At 36.1% G+C, this 14,327-nt stretch overlaps 1 protein-coding gene across 1 annotated transcript in view; it reads left to right on the top strand.

Annotated features, from left to right (window-relative positions):
• The window catches only part of LOC121869749 (probable E3 ubiquitin-protein ligase HERC1), a gene marked incomplete in the record, with an annotated part of 301,592 nt that overhangs the window by 175,297 nt on the left and 111,968 nt on the right, over positions 1-14,327 (top strand). The window contains 4 exon segments of the mRNA XM_042371322.1: positions 5,121-5,212; positions 7,110-7,223; positions 7,595-7,669; positions 12,304-12,442. Coding sequence (XP_042227256.1) covers positions 5,121-5,212; positions 7,110-7,223; positions 7,595-7,669; positions 12,304-12,442 — 420 coding nt within the window.

The following is a 14,327-nucleotide window of genomic DNA, read 5'->3' as shown; positions in this document are numbered from 1 at the left end:
AAAAACAAAATACATAGCGTTTTAGACCCGCGCGCTCTGTTTACTCCACACGTTCAGTTTGAAACACGTGTGAAGTTTTTAAGCGTCCTCAGTGAATTCTGATTACTGTTTCTCCAATTTTGTGACTATGGAAAAGAAGAATGTCTCTGGGAAGTGTTCTGGTGATCGCATTTCCGGTGGTGATCGTAAAAGAAAGGCTATAACACTTGAAGAAAAGCTTGATGTTTCATGACTCCTCAACATCAACCTTCTCCCCCATCAAGTTATATTCATATTTTTTCAAGGTAAAGTGTAACATTTGCTGTATGATTTCATTATTAGATATGAATGTAACATTTATTTAGACTGTGCTATCCTTTGTGTTAGGCTAACTATGAATTTTTTTTTCGATTTGGAGTAATCTGCACCTAACTCTATTTTCTCCATAAGCCCTGTTATTTCTATTACGCGAATTTCTATAACACGATGTTTTACAAGAACACAACTATCGCGTTATAGCAGAACTACCTGTACAGTACACCATAGTACAGTATACAGTACTGTGTATCCCAGTTTAAAATGTTCTACACTATGTCCGGGGTTTATTCTGTTACAAGAGCTCTGAAGTTATTGCCTCCAGATACAAAATACCGTATATACTCGTCTATAACCCCCCTTCGTATATAGGTCGACCCCGATTTTATGACCAAGAAATCGTTAATTTATGATATTCCTCGTTTATAGGTCGACCCAAGATTTTGAGGGTAATGGAACAACAAAACCTTCAGAAAAACTCTACGTCCTATAAACTTGTTTACCATTTATTATTACGACACTTTACACTGAAACGCAGGTAGTTTCAACAAAAATATTGTATATTTCCATTCAAGTATTTATTCAAGTCAATTAGGAGGGAATATTATTGTAATACAACAGTTTTTTAACTAAACCATTCGAAAAGTGATTACGGTAACATCTTTTGAACGAAAGAAAGTGAGTCATTGTTTTCGTCACGATTTTATCCCACTTTCCACTGTAATACGTACGTCATTTCAGGAAAAAATATTACATTTCCGTGAATGTAGTATATCAAGCACAGTATGAATAGAATATCATTGTAATATAACAGAATTTTAACCGAAAACTATTAAAAAAACGAATAACATCTCAAGAACATCGGAAGCTTAGGTGAAGTCTTTTGTTTTCGTCATGTATTTTATCCTATTTTACATTGAAATACATCACGTTTCAGCAAAACTACTATTTATTTCCGAGAATATATTCATTCAGGCACAGTTTAGGTAAAATATACGTGTGATGTAATAGTTTTTTAACTGAAAACGATTCGAAAAACACGTGTACCCTCTAGCCCTGTTCAAGGAGAGGACTGGGAGAAGCTGTTTGGTGCTGCAGACGATGACAAGGAAAATGATTTTGATGGATTTTAATGAAAATATTCAGAAATATGGTATCGTAATATTTATTCAAGTCAATTAGGATATTATTGTAATACAATACAACAGTTTTTTAACTAAACCATTCGAAAAGTGATTACGGTAACATCTTTTGAACGAAACAAAGCGAAAGTCATTGTTTTCATCACAATTTTATCCCACTTTCCACTGTAATACGTATGTCATTTCAGCAAAAAATATTACATTTCCGTGAAGGTATTATATCAACCACAGTATGAATAGAATATCACTAATATAACAGTATTTTAACCGAAAACTATTAAAAATACGAGTAACATATCTTGAACATCGGAAGGTTAGGTAAAGTCTTTTGTTTTCATGTAGTTTATCCTAATTTACATTGAAATACATCACGTTTCAGCAAAACTACTATTTATTTCTGAGAATATGGAAATGTAATATTTTTGCTGAAATGACGTACGTATTATAGTGGAAAGTGGGATAAAATCGTGACAAAAACAATGACTCGCTTTCTTTCGTTCACAAGATGTTACCGTAATCGCCTTTTGAATGGTTTTCAGTTAAAAACTGTTATATTACAATAATATTCTATCCTAATTCACTTGTGATGTAAAAGTTTTTTAACTGAAAACGATTCGAAAAACACGTGTACCGTCTAGCTGATACGGCAGAGCCCTGGTCGTGGAGGCTTTGTGTTTGCATCGGCCCTTCTTAAGCAGCTTTTAATTTTAGCGTACGTTGAAATTGTGTTTACCGGTGTATTCTTATTTTCTTGCTTCTTATTTTCCAGAAATATGACAAGTTTTTATATAATACAATGTTACGGTACTTTTAATTTAGAAGTATTCATTTTTAAAAATACAGAAGACACCAAACAAATACTAGTACGGATATTTGCGTGACTCTCCCGCCAAAAAAGACCAAACAGCTGGTACTCTCTCCCTCAGCCCTACCAAAAATAGCCCAACATCTTTCTTGTTTATTCTCTTCCAATTTCTCACTTTAACTGGTATTTTTTACTTCATATTGCCTACATCAGATAAACTACAGTAATTGAGGTTAGATATTGTTATAAATTTGATTACCGGGTCCTGGCAGGTACCGTTAGAACCACCTGACCCTACCAACAGTGTTGCAAGTCAGACAGCATTTTTTTTTTTTACATTTTTGGTGTCTCCATTTGTTAATTTTTTTTCTGTGGGGTTTGCACAATAGTATACTGTTTTACCTACAGTATTGTAAAACGATTTGGGAAAAGAAATACTCGGTAACTTAAAATTTTAAAAGGAAAATTTTGAAACTGGCAACTGTGTGTAGATGACCTGACTCACATCATATTGATGTTTCAAATTTAATTAACAAAAATTTATGTATCTATAAATACACTTTTAAAAATGAATACTTTATGTTTTACATACTCCTGTGCATACCATACCATGCATTTGGCTACTTTGGGCTTGCTATGATGACGCAAGAGATCTGCCCTGGCAACTGTACCGACACTCACAGCGGGTGGTGCGTTGGTGCATCGTTTCCATTGTTTACTGGTAGTTACTGGTAAATTTTTTTCAACCTAACGAAACTATTACCCGTATAGAGGTCGACCCCCAACTTTTTGCCCAAAAATTTGGTCTTAAGAACTCGTGCTATACACGGGTATATACGGTATGACATCACAAGATGGCGGATATTTTATTTTGAGTATCGCTACAGAGAGGACTGACAGCCTCGACGGTTGACTTACAAAGTCATCTGGGAGAAACAGTATTAAAGATCCTTTTGAATATCTGGCCCCAAAAGAATGCACCTTAGTTGTGCCAAGAGTAAGGAGGCGCATCATCATATCACAGTGTCGTGAAGACACCCTATTAACTGAAACTGGATGGGAGATAGAGCTCAGTGTTTACGTTGACAACAAACTGAAGTTCTTGGACAATTGTGGGAAGAAGATGAATCTTGCTCATAAACTAGCAGGACAGCATCACAGATCTCACACATAGCTAGATGATCCATCCATCCCTCATAAGGCTCTTAAGTAGTGTGTTGCTCCCCACATGAAGTACTGTATACTGTTATTCAAATGGTCCCCAGTGTATGCTAAGACTGTCAATTGATTGAGAACATCCAAAGGAGAGCTACTATACTAATGCCTACACTCAGACATTTTTAACTATTAAGGGAGATGAGAAATTCTTCAACTGCTTAGTTTATCCATAAAGGACAATAGAGTTGATCTAATCGAAGTTTATAAGCACCTCAAAGGCCATTGTTCAGTCAGATATACATACAGTATCTGGGATTAGTGGAGGTTACATCCTCAAGTTGAAGAAGCTATCAGTACAGAAAACTGATAGAGCTAACGTCTTTGGAGTACAAGTTATGAACTCGCGTTATAACTTGCCAGAGAATGTTGTGACAACACCAAGTGTGACCTCCTTTAAGATTAACACAGCCACAGCCCATACATGCCCAGCACTTGTCAACAGTGTGAAACAGAGAACTACTGATCACCCGACTGACCATTAAGCTGAAAAGTGGTGAAGAGAATATTCATACATAAGTTTGTTTGCAGTCTCATCTACATCCAGCTGCCATAATATACTTACTCTTTTGTTTCTTGTTAATGTTACTCTCTTCCTCATCTTTTGAATGAGATAATGGTGCAGGTAACAAAGCTTTCAGTAGATCACTTTTTGGTTGCCCCAGGTAACACAAGGGTGCAGTTTTAGACAGTAGAAGTGGAGTAATACAAGGAGGCACTAACACCAAGTTGATTTAAACACAATTTTATTTTCTGTTTGATTAAAATGACCAAATTCTTGAGATATCTGAAGGTTGGAAACACATTGATACACTCCCTGTATTCCACTCAAACAGTTAACTGTGGCATTTAATTGCATACAAGTATTTTAGTAGAATCTACAGGTAAAACATTATGAAGGATTATTAGTGTACAGTATACAGTACTCTACTATACTCTACTGGCCATCATAGCTGTGTCCACCAGGGCTAACAACTGCTGTAGAGTATATCCAGGTGCTGTTAATGCTTCAGGGTTAAGGATTTTTATGGGTTATGAGAGATGGGTACAGTCGGCCACAGGAATAAGTGTACACACTGTAGCTGTAAGGTCCAAAAATGGTCTGGTAACATTGAAACTGCGCATCCAGACGCATGCTGAAACTCAGCTCCCCCCACCTGTTATCTCTAACTATTTTCTGTTTCTCCTTCTTTATTATTCTATTTACTCCTCTTCGTTCCTTTACTAAGCCAAACACCAGTAAAAAATGGTAGGGTAAGAGAAAAAGTGGGGGAGGAAGAGGGAGCTGTACGATAATTGCAATCCCATTCGGCAACAAGTTTACTACCATTAGATACAATATATCACTTGTAATATAACCACAAGACACTAGTAAAACATTCACAACAAATGTATTTATAACATATATGTAGGAATAAAACATAAATTACAGGTCATTTTGTCTGTTCTGTTCAGGACAGTGTTACCAGATATTTTGTCTCAAACACGAACCGTAGGTGTATACTTATTCTTGTGGCCGACTGTACTTACCTAGGCCTCAGCCTGGGGTGAGCTCAGGAAGGAGGATTGAAAGATTTTTTTAGAAAATCTGAATAAGTTTCATATCTTGTGTTGCTTGTAGTTTATCATTGGTTTGTATTATTGAAAGATTTTATGGTTTTCAGGCTCCACCACAGCTTTATAATGAAGGAATTATTCAGGCTGGTTTATCACATCAGGCGCCGGCTGGTCACTCTCAAGACTCAGGAAACTTCAGGTAAGATCTTATTGTTTGTTTTGATGAGGAATTATATGCTTAAATGTATTGTCTTTAGAAATACCTTCAGCACTCTTACTTTGATGTAATTTAAAGAAAATGTTTGAGTGCTTTCACTGTTAAATTAATAGTGATGGTAACATGTACTTCTTGACTTGGTAAAGGAGAGTTGCCAAAAAAAATAATTTATAATATGATGCCAAGTAGGAGAGAGCAGGTATTGTGCACACCAATCTTGTAGGGGTTGTCAGTGAACTCTTTGGTGGTGATGGTGATTATGTGAGGATCACTCAGTCTTCTGTGACACTTATCACTTGAAAGGAGATATCAGGCCGAAGTCTGCCTTAACCTCCAGGCTTCGGGTCACGTCACATAACGTTCTGATCTTTCGCGGGCCTATTTGAATAAAAAGGCTGGGCTTGGCTAGATTTTGTTGCCAAGTAAGTATTTATTTCTCACTCACTCACACATGAGAGCCTCCCAGTCTCTTCTCAGTAGTTTCTCAGCTTTGTGATGTAGGCATCTCATCCTTGGTCTTGACTCACTTCACCATGTTGTTTCTACCCCCCAACCCCCAAGCACAAGTCTAGTATTGTGATCAATTACTGGAGCAGTAATAATGATTTGTTAATTGTGTAAACAGTAATAACACAGTACAACAAGTGTCCTGTACCTCATACTGCCTACAAGTTAGTGTTGTTTACTTTGTTACTACTGCGTCACATACATACGCCACTTCACGAACATTCTCGACTTTTCACAGTCCCGGTGTGGCCAACCTGTGGTGAGGACATTTGTTTATTTCCTGTTTATATCATTCATGACCAGTTTGGAAGACTAAAATGGCTTTTTATTTGTTTTTTAAATGCTCGCGAATATACCCAAAAGTTGTGCTGACCATATCCCAAAGCCCAGGGGTTAATACACACCACAGTGGTGTTGTAAACAGTAACAACTCCCTCCCTCTGGCCACCCAGGGACACATATCTCTTCAACTACTGTACTTTACTGTACTGTACTGTACTGGGACACATATTAACTGGTGTTATTGTAAGGTCAGAGCAGATATCTTTATCCTCATGCAGTGTTTTTGTAAATATATAGAAATGTAACATCAGAATAGTAGTCTGAGGGAGCTACCATAGCTAGTTTCATGGGTAACCAATCAAATACAGCTGTATTCCAGTCTAATGAAGTATTTCTAGTGGTGAGGTGTTGAGTAGTGTTGCTGGAGAATTGTTACTCCAGCATCTCTGGCAGTTACACTACACATGTAGTGTGCACTACTAACCCAACCTCCACCAGCATCTGCCTCTGTTCCACACATATCAGTAGCTCCAAGGTTCACCCCAGATAGGGTTAGTAAAGGTTTAATTACATTAAACGCTTCACTTGATGGCTATACAGTTAATGTATTACTGTACATCTGTTATGAAGAGTTGCTCTATTCACTTGACTGATGATTTATGAATTCATTTTAACGAGCACTTTTTATTTCAGATGAAACGGGTTTAATTCTTGCTTGTTGTCCTGTACAGTACAATACAGTACAGAACTATACAGTACAATACAGTACAGTACAGTACAGTACAATACAGTACAGTACAGTACAATACATTACAGTACTGAACAATATAGTACAGTACAGTACTGTACAGTACAGTACAGTACTGTACAGTACAGTACAGTACTGTACAGTACAGTACTGAACAATATAGTACAGTACAGTACAGTACAGTACAGTACAGTACAGACATTTTATGGTTAAATAATAATTTTATCCAACTTGTTATAAATGATGATGTTGGTGTTATTATGTTGATAAACAATTGTTATTTACCTGCTTCATGTTCAGTTAATGGTTGGAGGAATACTAGTTAAAAATGTGTACTTTCAGAAGTTGATGAGAGTTCAAAAACAGTACCAGAGACAACTCAAGAGGAGGAACGTGTGAGAGTGGAAATTGTGGAACAAATGTTGTCTCTGAGAGTACCAATAAATCATGAGCCAGGTAGGTGTTTCTCTATTACTGTACATCTTGTTATTATAAGACACGATCACTTCATCGATAGCAGTTCTCTTGCCTGGGTTATCGGAGAGTTCTGGGTTTGAGGGATTCCGGCTAACATATTACAGCTCGTCATTAACTCCTTTACAGGTTTTACCTCTGACGGCCACAACATAATGAGCCGCATTACAGCTTCTAGCCAAGATTTCATTATTCCATTTTAAATTTTCAATAATTTAGGTTGATACAGTAATTATTTATGCTTAAAGGTAATATATTGTAAAGCTGATTCAGTGTAAGCATTTTAATTCAGTTTAAATTAATAACTAACTAGAGAACAGTACATACTGATGGTTGCTGCTCACACTCAACAGAGGACCAGGAAGAAGTTCGGGAGCTGCGAGAGCGGCTGATGGCCATGAGGAGTCCTCGAACGTATGAAGACCAAGGTTAGTTAGGGATCGTTATTGCTTCATATATGATGTATACAGTACTGTACAGTGGTCCCTCGGTTAACAAACACAATTCGTTCCAGAAGGTCGTTCGTTAACCAAAAATTTCGTTAACCGAAACCATTGTTTCAATGGGATTTTGGGTAATTGGTTCCAGCTCACCGAAAATTACATACAAACTAAAAATAAATGCAGTAAAGTACACTGACTTTGAGGTGTGTATGTAGAAGGCTCCTGGTTGATGATGATGATGGGAATTAGAATGGGGGTGGAGGAGAAGGAAGAAGAGAAGGCATTGGGGTGGAAGAGAAGTCACCCCATGCAGCCATTTCACCCATAAAATTTTAGTTCACTTGGTGTAATTCAAGATTATTTTCTTTAAATCAACACTGCACTGCATTATATATTGTCACTATGTAAAATAAACTTCAGAATGACCAATAATTGTACTGTAAAACCGTAAAAATAGTTTATGTTCAAGAGAGTCTCAAGCAAACTTCCTCCACTGAGCAGAGACACAGCGCGTTTGGGTGAGTCAAGTGGCTGTTTAACTAAAACTAGTTCCTTGTACTTCAATTATGTTAAATAATTATTAAGACTAAAAATTTTAATATAAGACTTGGAAAAAATATTGAATAGTACAACCTTCTTGATATTTACTGAAATGGTAACAATTTAAGCCCTAAACCGTTACTGTATTGAGGACTAATACTACAACTGGTCAGCAGTAAACTGAGAAGGCTATGTTAGGAAAAATTCGTCAGAATTAGAACCTAATTTAATATTCTTTTGAAGTAATTGTTAACATTAGTTAACTGAGGATCACTGTATTTACATTTTTCAATTTTATTCATATGATATGTGTAGAATAAAGGTAATACAGTTGACAACCCTTATCTGTAATTATGGAAACCTCTGAAAACCAAAAATATTTTCGGAGCAAAACTTTTTTTTTTTTAAATAGGGATTAGCCCACCTCCTGGAGTTACTGACCCGTCATGAACACCAACAGAGGCCAAAATACAACAACAACAACAACAACAAACAACAAAACAACAACCAACAACCAACAACAACCAACAACAACAACAACAACAACAACAACAACAACAACAACAACAACCAGTGGTACTGCTCTGGCAGATTCGTAACAGAGATACCCATTCATGTTAAAAATCCGATATATGTGCTGCTGTGGCCCCCAAAAAACCTGGTCATGTCCTTATTTAGTATATACCTGTGTGTAGTTCAAGTTTTAAGACCAAATCATTTGGCAAAAATTGGGGTCGACCTCTAATGGTATAGTTTCAGGTTGAAAAATATTTACCAGTAAACAATGGAAGCAGTACCAACTCACCACCAACTGTGAGGTGTAAGTTCTGTTCCAGGGCAGATCTCTTTATCGTCATCTAGCAAGCCCAAAGTAGCCAAATCCATGGTATGGTAGCACAGGATGATGTAAAACAAAGTATTCATTTATTAAAGTTTATTTACAGATACTGTACAGATACATTTTTGTTCATTACATTTGAAACATCAATCTTTGTTAATTAATTTGGATCAAAAAAACTACGTCGCATTTTCATTAAAATATTACATCACAAGTATATTTTACCTTGACTGTGATTGAATGAATATAGGTATTCTCAGAAAAAAATATGGAAATATATATTTTTACTGGAATGGCATTACATATTACAGTGGAAAGTAGGATAAATAATGACTTTGCCCTTTATTCAAGATTTTCACGTAATAAGCATAATCCCCAACTGCCATTCGTTAAGGCGATTACGGTAACATCTTTTGACGAAGAATCATTCAATCGTTTATCCCACTTTCAAACCTCTGAGAACATTTCAAAATAAAAATACATGGTAGTTTTGTTGAAACGTATGTACATATTTATATTAAATGCAAAAAAAGCTACAAAACAAATAATACCGTAATTATGCATCTCCATGGCCCTGCTCAAGGTCACCACTCCTCCCAACTCTCTCCCTCCTCCTCTACCTCTCCCCTCCTCTGCCTCCTCCACCCCTCTGCCTCCTCCACCTCCTCACCGTCACTACTAGGCCATGAACCAACAAATGAATAACTGCACCTCCACTTCCTATGTACAGTACTGTGCTGTGCTGTGCATTTCAAAACAATAAACATGGCTATTAAAAAAAGATAAAATTTCTTTACTGTACGTACCTATCACCAGGATTGTAAGTGCTCAGTGTTCATAACAGGTGGTGAAGTGGGGCGACGTAGGATTCAGCTGCTTCCTCACTGCAGTGATTGATGGTGTTAAATCTCCCGGTGATCAAAGAACATGGTGATGGGAGTTGTCTCTTTCTTTCATTTCTTCCATGATGTTTGTAAGGGCGAAAACGTCATCCGTCTCGCATGAATTTCAGGGCACTCACCATGGGGGTCCATACTATAGGCCAGGTTTTTCAGTGCCTCAATATTCCTGGTCATCTCCAACTTCTCCAACGTTATTTCTTGGTGCTCTTCCTCATCCTCCTTCCTTCCTTCCTCTCCTTGCCTGAGTCTACTAACTCCTGTAGATCCTCCTCAGTCAGTTCAGTGTCGAGCTCTTCAATTAGCTCCTAATCTCGTCTCTGCCATGTCCTGGAAGCCTTCAGCAGCCACTTTCCTTGACAGTGCAGTCTTTCTGAATATTTTCATTAACATCCATCAAAATCATTTCCTTGTCATCGTCTTAAGCACCAAACAGCTCCTCCCAGTCTTCCTGAACAGGGCTAAGTGCGTGTTTTGAATCGTTTCAATTAAAAAATGTTACAGCACATGTATATTTTACTAAACTGTGCCTGAATGAATATATTCTCAGAAATAAATAGAAGTTTTGTTGAAGCGTGATGTATTTCAATGTAAAGTAGGATAAAATACATCGAAAACTAAATTTACCTTACCTTCCAATTGTTCAAAGATGTTACTCGTTTTTAATAGTTTTCGTTAAAATACTGTTATATTACAATGATATTATATTCATACTGTGCTTGATATACTACATTCACGGAAATGTAATATTTTTGCTGAAATGACGTCGTTTAGGTGGAAAAGTGGATAAAATGCGTAGCTAAAACTTTGACTTTCTTTCGTTCAAAAAAGTGTTACGTAATTGCTTTTGAATGGTTTTCAGTTAAAAAATTGTTGCATCACAATGAATTAGGATAGAATATTATTGTAATACAACAGTTTTTAACTGAAAATAATTCGGCGATGCAATAAACAACAATCGTCTTTAAATCTTTCCACTGTAATACGTACGTCATTTCAGCAAAATATTACATTTCCACATTCTCAGAAATAAATAGTAGTTTTGCTGAAACGTAATGCATTTCAATGTAAATTAGGATAAACTACATGAAAACAAAAGACTTTACCTAACCTTCCGATGTTCAAGATATGTTACTCGTTTTTTTAGTAGTTTTCGGTTAAAATACTCTTATATTAGTGATATTCTATTCATACTGTGCTTGATATAATACATTCTCGGAAATGTAATATTTTTGCAACTACAATGTTGATGTCAACACAAGCGTGGTTACAGCGAGACTGACTGAGTGAGGGAGAGCTATGCGTGTGTGTGTGTGAGGTTGCGGGAGCGGGCGGTGTCCCGTGTTCAGTGCCGCGCGCGAGTTGAATGGCGCGCGATTTGAATGTACTTCAATTACTTCAATGTACAGAATATTCCTCCGGCGGGGCAATCCGCGTATTTGCAAATCCGTGTATTATAAACCCGCATATGTTAAGGGCCGACTGTAATAATAATAATTATTCATAGTAAATAAAATTTATAATAAAAAATACACAAAAATAAAATAGTAATGATAACAATAATAAAAATAATAATAATAAAATAATAATAATACTAACAATAATACTTTAATAATAAAATAATAATAATATTACACGTAATAATAATAATAATAATAATAATAATAATAATAATAAAGAAATACAATAATGAAAAAAAAGATCAAAAGTGAGAAGCACTACATAGACTTATGAATTATTATTATTATTAAAATTATTATAATTTTATTGTATTTTAGCCCCCAGGTCCCAATGTGGGTCAGTGACCTGTGCCCGGGTGGGATGATCCCTGCATAAAAAAAAATAAATAGAAAATAAACTAACCTAGCCTAACCATTCTGAAATCCGAAATATATAAGAACGGATTTCTGACAGTTCTCTACAGAAAAATGTTACCAGATAATTTAACTCACACAGAACCATAGGGTGTATATGAATACTTGTGGGTGACTGTACAGTGTTGAACAAGCAATGTAGGTACAATATAATAAAAGCAAAATGGTGCAATAAAAAGGCAATATATATCATTCTGCTTGTGTGTGTGGCAGTAGTGCCACAGCAGTGGTGGGGCACACACAGACTCGATGTATGCTCTGGTAAGTTCTTTTCATTTTGGTAAAATTTTTCTGTATGTGAAACTTGTTTCTTTTGCATTTTCATTGAGAGAGGGACACTAATTATGAGTCACAGTAGAGGCAGTACAGAAGAGCAAGTGGTTATAATGTTATCACTGTAATTCAGCACTTACAGGTATGCAACTTGAAGTAGTGTAATAAGTTCTAAAGTTTGGGAATTGTTTATAGATGCAGAGGAGAGTGGCCAGGAGGCTGTAGAGGAAGGTGTGAGCTATGAGGCCGCTAATCTACACATAATAACTCAGTGTTTGCTGCTCATGATGGCCATCAAGCCTGCACCATTACTACCAAAATCCTGTGTTCATCTGTAAGTATATTACTCATAGTCAGTTTTTGATTGATCCATGGAGGTACATGTATAATAGGGTGGAGGCAGCATGGGCGATGTAGACCGTTCAAGTGAGTGAAGCCTGTCAGCCACACGGCCGCCATCTTTTGATTGGCAAGAGCTCGCTGCCAGTTGCCACTCCTCACAGTACTGTAAGCACACATTGTGCTAATGTTTATCAATAAATGTATCAAATAATGTAAAAAAATTGAGACAATACATTAAACATTTATTAATCATAGAAATATACACAAATACAGTACAGTAGTACAATAAACTAATGTAAAACAGAATGTAGATCTGCATTACAGGAGCTTACTGGCCACTGAAATGAATCAGTTTTGTGTATATTGGATGACCTTTTACCTCAACCTGAACTCGTAACTCAGCAGTGAAATGTTTTCCAGCGTCTGCATATATCACTCGACGATGCATAATAATTTGATAATATAAAACATTATTATCTTCACTGACACATATCATATATAGCTGGGGACTTGTAAACAATCTTTTAATGTTCATAAACAATGTAAACTTCTGCTATATGCAATACAATTGAATGCTATATAGCTGAAGCTGTTATAATGATTTTTTTTTAGAACATACTGTATAACTATATTTGCTCCAACACATCAAAACACATCAATGCACAATAACATTTAAATACAAATTGTCACCTATATATGTAACTTAGGGCGACATAAAGAAGTAAACTCTTCTTGTCCCAGTCACTCTAGGTCAAACTGTACAATCTTTAACTCATACAATAACATAAAAAAAATAAACTAAAGTATCTGAAATATTATTAGGTACCTGTATATATTTTACTTTCAATATTGGCATCTCTATCAGTAAGCATCATTCCTTTAGCAATTTATCAATTAATATAACCAATTTTGGCATATACCTTACATTTTCCTGGTATACACAATGTGCACATGCTGTTTGTGCTAAATATAGCCAATTAGAAAACAAGGGTTATGGGCTGTGAATACATTGTAAACTAAATATACACGTCATGACCTACTAACGGTCAGAAGCTTGCCTAAAATTTCCGTTTATAGAAGTTTTACATTAATTTAGATCTTTCTTACTGGCGAAATGTAAGTGAAGGGTCCAATGTTTTGTTGAACCTTGCTGTACAGTGGTCCCTCGGTTTCAATGGGTTTTTGGGTAAGTGGTTCCAGCTCACTGAAAATTACATACAAACTAAAAATAAATGCAGTAAAGTACACTGACTTTGAGGTGTGCATGTAGAAGGCTCCTGGTTGATGATGATGATGATGATGATGGGAATTAGAATGGGGGTGGAGGAGAATGGAGAAGAGAAGGCATTGGGGTGGAAGAGAAGTCACCCCATGGTGCCATTTCACCCATAAAATTTTAGTTTACTTGGTGTAATTCAAGATTATTTTCTTGAAATCAACACTGCACTGCATTATATATTGTCAATGTGTAAAATAAATTTCAAATTGACCAATAATTTGCTTGGAAACACAGTCTGAAGCAAGATGTTACCTCCACTGAAAAGACACAGAGACTGACGCCTGTATGGTGTGTTGACAGGCTGTTTGCCGTGCAAAAAACTAGCTTCCTATACTTCAATTATGTTCAATAATTGTTAAAATGATTAAAAAATTTAATATCAAACTTTTAAAATTATTTAATAGTCCAATTTTCTTGATATTTACTAAAATAGTAAGGAATTTAAGCCCTAGAACCGATTACTGTATTGGCGTACTAATACTACAGCTGGTGGACTGCCAAATGCAAGCGAAAACATGTGGAGGGGCGCTCGTAAGAAATTCGTTAATCGAGGGATTGCTCGTTAACCGAAATTAAGAATACTATGGAAGGTAACCGA

The sequence above is a fragment of the Homarus americanus genome, unplaced genomic scaffold (genome assembly GCF_018991925.1).
Source record: "Homarus americanus isolate GMGI-L3 unplaced genomic scaffold, GMGI_Hamer_2.0 scaffold23578, whole genome shotgun sequence".
NCBI lineage: Eukaryota > Metazoa > Arthropoda > Malacostraca > Decapoda > Nephropidae > Homarus > Homarus americanus.
The sequence above is the reverse complement of the archived record's forward strand: the minus strand, read 5'-3'. Positions and strand labels throughout refer to the sequence as shown.